General features: G+C 49.0%; 1 protein-coding gene across 1 annotated transcript in view; it reads right to left on the bottom strand.

Moving 5' to 3' along the window:
* Window positions 1-35: 35 nt before the first annotated feature.
* Window positions 36-5,094, bottom strand: part of mfsd11 (major facilitator superfamily domain containing 11) — an 11,308-nt gene continuing 6,249 nt past the window's right edge. The window contains exons 6-13 of the mRNA XM_015393130.1: window positions 4,108-4,166; window positions 3,873-4,032; window positions 2,560-2,603; window positions 2,419-2,484; window positions 2,052-2,177; window positions 1,798-1,972; window positions 1,212-1,347; window positions 36-1,136 (exon numbers count right to left, since the gene is read on the bottom strand). Coding sequence (XP_015248616.1) covers window positions 975-1,136; window positions 1,212-1,347; window positions 1,798-1,972; window positions 2,052-2,177; window positions 2,419-2,484; window positions 2,560-2,603; window positions 3,873-4,032; window positions 4,108-4,166 — 928 coding nt within the window. The 3' untranslated portion in view covers window positions 36-974. The remainder of the gene's footprint in view (window positions 1,137-1,211; window positions 1,348-1,797; window positions 1,973-2,051; window positions 2,178-2,418; window positions 2,485-2,559; window positions 2,604-3,872; window positions 4,033-4,107; window positions 4,167-5,094) is intronic.

The following is a 5,094-nucleotide window of genomic DNA, read 5'->3' as shown; positions in this document are numbered from 1 at the left end:
TTTTACAAGCAGACAAACAGGCGGCCCGCTTTCAGAACCGAATTTTATTGGTCATAAAAACAAGCGCTCCTTTCTTCATCACCACATTTTAAGTATAAAATCATCATCATCACTTATTTCCCTTATCGACCAAAATAAACCGGACAGAACCGGTCCCAAGAACCACAGCAAACCATCAGACTGATGATGGATAACCTGTTCTGGTCTAACTGGGTCACAGAATCGGCTGGTTGCTCCCAGCCTGAAATGGATCTGTGGTTCTCGGACCGGTACCACGCTGCTTCCATCTGGGCCCAGTCCAGAACCAGTTATCAGGTTTGATGAGGAAATGGGTCACGGTTCCTGGGTACTCCTGTAGCCTCCAGTCCGTCTAGAAGGTTCTGAACTTTCTGTCAATTGGACCAAGTGGAATGGAAGGTTCCTTTAATCTGGTTCCTGCAGACTCAGGGAATCAGTCCTGCTTTGGTCCAGTTCCTGATTTCATTTGATGTTTTCATGTCAAGATGGATCAACTGGATCCAGTCTTCATGCTGGACCACCGATTTCACCGGTTCTGGTGCCATAAAACTGGTTCTGGTACCATAAAACTGGTTCTGGTGTGAGCAGAGAAAAGATCCTTTTATCAAGGGCTTAACTTAGGAGAGGGATCAAACTGGACTGAATTGGGTTAAACTGGGTTGAACTGGGCTGAACTGAACGGGGCTGAACTGGGTTAAACTGGGTTGAACTGGGCTGACCTGAACTGGGCTGAACTGGTCTGGACTGGGCCCACTCAGACCTTCTGTCTGCAGCAGGTCCACCATCACATGAAATCATTTTTTAATCAAACATATTTTCCCTCCACCCATCAAGCAAAGTGTCTAAGTTAGCATGAGAGCAAACCGGCTGGAACCGGCCGCAGCGATTGTCCCTTTTGTTCGATTCCCGCCGCTGGCTGGTATCGGTTCTGGTCCGGCAGAGCTAGTCGTCTCGTTTCAGATGCTGTCATAGTCGGAATCCCTCCTCCTGGACTCGGTGACCCACTCGGCTACGAAAAACGTGACGGATCCCAGGAAGCCGACAATGACGAGGATGAGCAGCTGCCAGTGGAGCAGCAGGAAGTTACTGTAGAAGAAGGCCACGGCGGCCATGATGGACTGCAGGGAAGAGGAACAGAGACCGTTAGTCAGAACCACATTTTACCCGGAGTGACCCGTCCCCGGACCTGTCACCTGGATGAACTTGAAGACGGCGAAGGCGGGGGCACTGTTGTCTGGAAAGGTGAAGCCGATGATGCTGAGGAGCTGCGTGTTGAAGCAGCTGTCGCCCAGACCCAGCAGGAAGCTGCAGAACAGCGCCACCCCGACGCTGGAAACCAAGAAGAAAGGGTTCAGAACGGCCAACAGGTCCAAACCCGCAGGGGGGTAACAGCGACCCGATTGTTGGTTCTGTCCAGTCTCTCCATTCTAAGGCAGCCGGTTCTGACCCGTCCTCCGACTAGCATTGAGACGAAGACCATCTAATTAGCATCAATCATGAACTCGGTACCTGGTTCTGATAGAACCCATAGAACCGAATGAATGAATTATTCCACTTTGGGTCCATATTCCGATTTCTGGGTTAAAATCCTGTTTATTAAAGAAAGTTGGATTCTGATTCTATTCTGATCCTTTCAGAAGCGCCTGGATCTGGTTTGGGTTCCTGAGAGGCGCAGAGGTGATGAGAACACAGATGAGGAAACGGGACTGAGACCACGCTGGAGGAGAGACCTGACTGAACCAGAACCTGCAGAGAAGCGCGTACTCCGTGTCCTCCTACCTGGGTGTGATGAAAGCCTTCAGATCCGTCCCGCCTTCTGGTGCCAGCGGAGCATCGCTGGCGATGTTCAGGAAAATCAGGAAGAAGGCAACAAAGTGAGTGATGAGTCCCAGCAGCACCACGGGGTTCCTCCCAAAGCGCTTGTTTTTATTCAGCATCCCGAAGACGCCCCCTCCTGGACAGAAACAAGGTGGCACAGAGTGGGACGCTGCAGACCGCCTCTCTGCAGAGCTTCAGCAGCAACGGCAGCTCACCCAGGATCTCTCCAATGCCGATACAGATTCCAGAGAGACCGATCAGACTCTTGGCATCGGACCCAAAGCGGGTCATGGCTCCGATACAGGTCCCATACACACCGCTGTAGAAGGTCAGCTCCAGACCTGGGAGAGAACATCTGGTTATCATCCACCTGGCAGGACATCAATCAGTCTGTCCACCAATCAAAGGCAGGAAGCAAAGGAGCTGCTGAGTTTAACATAAAGAAAAAAATCTACAGAAAATGTTTTTATACAGATTGAGGCTGACGCCCCTCCCCAGCTCGGCCAGAAGGGGGCAGAACTGGTCGAGCAGAACAGACGGGGTGGGTTTATAATGCTGAGGTGTTCCTCCAGGTTCACCCACCTGTGTATCCGATGGAGACGCTCAGCAGCAGCATCTCTTTGGTCACAGATATTTTACAGGCTTGAACTGGAAAGGAAAGCAGAAGGTAAGGAGCAGCAGTGGGAGCAGTGGGAGCAGTGGGAGGTGCTTCAGTGATCCTACCAAAAGCATCCAGAGCCTGGGAGCATAGACCCGCCTGGCAGGAGCTGCAGAGACAGAAGAACCACAGTTTTCCTTCATCCACATTTTATTCTTCATGTTTTCCGGGAAACGTTTTGCTCTAAAGCCGCATCCCTCAGTCTGAGACAAATGTCTGACGATGGGACAATCCGTGTTGTGTCCTTTCCCCAACAGAGGGACACATCTTCCCCCATCACCAGAATCCTCCTCAGGAGGAACCAACCCACCAGCAGAGAACAGCTAGGCTCAGTCAGGTTTTGGTTGGTCTGTATAACTTGGGAACTTGTCTTGTTCCACATGTAGGTTCTGACCTGGATCCTATAATGACAGCTGAGGCGGTCACGGCGTGTAGCAGCCCGGGCCTCCACTTCAGCTACAGCTACACATTATGGTGGGACTGGACCGTGAACTAGACTGGACCCAGACTGGACCTCGAGCTAGACTGGACCTGGTGCTAGACTGGACCTGGAGCTAGACTGGACCCAGACTGGACCTGGAGCTAGACTGGACCTGGTGCTAGACTGGACCTGGTGCTAGACTGGACCTGGTGCTAGACTGGACCCAGGCTGGACCTGGAGCTGGTGCTAGACTGGACCTGGAGCTAAACTGGACCTGGTGCTAGACTGGACCTGGTGCTAGACTGGACCTGGTGCTAGACTGGACCTATGCTGGAGCTAGAGCAGGAAACCCACCACAACTAGAAAACTCAGGACGACCCGGGTGAACCAGGACACTGTCAAGCATTGATCCCTTTGACAATGTAGACATAAAGCAGGCTGTTAATGCAGACTTATTGTAAACTGTTAATGTAGACTGTTAATGCAGACTGTTCATGCAGACTGTTAACGTAGACTGTAGACACAGAAGCTGCTGGCATCATACAGCCACCACCATGCCTGTTTGTAGGGATAATGTTTTGATTCTGACCATTTAGAGGCAACTTGTCTTTCTCAGATTCCACTCTCTGCTCCTTTCTGGCTCAGCTCAGTTGCAAACCAGCGTTAGACATTAGTAAAAACCAAAGCTAACTGCATCTGCAGGTCACCAGCGAGCTAAGCTCCAGGTTCTGTGAAGTGCTAAGCTGCTCTGCAGTAAAGACCATGAAGGATGGAGGAGGCGTTGGTGGGCGGGGAACCGTTTTCATTAACTCCATAACGTTGCTGCTCTGCTGGGCAGAGAGGAGCAAACCCAGATTCTGGGAGTTCGGCAGAAGAGCTTCAGCCGTTTATCTCTCCCTCTGCCTGGGCTTTGGGTCTGAGAACACCTAAACGACCTGTGGTCAATCAGAAGCTCACCTGTCTGTGGAGCCATCTGCAGAGTCTGTCTGCAGCAGAGACTCTGTCGCCTCAGAACGTGAAGAGGCCTCCGGGTCGGGCTTCCGGATCAGGAAAAACAGGAAGCAGCCAACTAAGCTAATGACAGTGAGCGAGATGAAGACGGTCCTGCGGTCCATGTCTGAGAGAGAGGTGAGTCAGATGGTTGTGATGAGCTGAAGGCTGAGTCAGAGCAGCATGAGAGCTGGTTTCCTACCAGAGATGCGCTCGTGTCCTTGCCAGGCGAGGTAGATGTAGAGGTTCCCGAAGAACAAACTGTAGAGAGAAAGAAGCTCATTAAACCAGCAAACAACGTAAATATGGACGAAAACCTGAGGTCTGCTTCATCAAGCAACTTTTAAAAAATCTAGCCTAAAGTTGGAAACTCTTCAGTTTCATAAAAGCTGCTGTGAATTAATTTATTTAACTCTAACTCAGAGTTTAGCACGTGAGCAACAAGGATGAAAAGCCATTATCATTGGACCCCCGAATCGACGAGTCACCGTGGCAACAGGAAGTGCCTATTTCACCCCACTAGAACCACAGATTTAATAAAGAAATTAAAACGATTGAAGAATGTGTTTAAAAGACAGAAACAGCGCTACAGCTGTACAGGAGCGGAAGATGGTGGAGGAGAAGATTGTTGCTCAAGTTAAGGCGAAGGTTTATATGAAGTGGGCTATGGCAAGCCGTTTTTACATTTATTAAAAGCACTCTCCTCTCTGTTGTTCCATTTGTAGATCACTAAAATAAAATTCTTTAATATCAAATTGACCTAGTCAGAACTTTAATAACATATTTTCTAAATTACATTTTTGTAGCAAAAAGTAAAAACTAAATTATCCCACCAGGAATTAAGTTTTATATACCTAGAAATATTTACACATTTTAAGTCGTTTTAACCTTTATCAGCTTGAATAAATGTTTATTTATCAAGTTTGAAACATATTCAGGCAAACAAATACATATAAAAACGGCTTGTCATAGTTTGTTGTGACCATGATAACATTACGGGTGTTTTTCTTGAATGATGGTGGATCAATGTATCTATTTAGGGGAAATCACCTGTCAGCAGGTGGAGATGAAGTCTAGAATCCTTGTTCTATCAGGTAGGACCCGTTCATGGCCTCATGGGTTCTTCCTCATGTTGAGGTAGGACCTGTTCATCGACTCGTGGGTTCCTCCTCATGTTGAGGTAGGACCT

Source organism: Cyprinodon variegatus, unplaced genomic scaffold (genome assembly GCF_000732505.1).
Source record: "Cyprinodon variegatus isolate N-32 unplaced genomic scaffold, C_variegatus-1.0 Scaffold24, whole genome shotgun sequence".
Lineage (NCBI taxonomy): Eukaryota > Metazoa > Chordata > Actinopteri > Cyprinodontiformes > Cyprinodontidae > Cyprinodon > Cyprinodon variegatus.
This window is presented reverse-complemented; position numbering and strand designations above follow the sequence as displayed.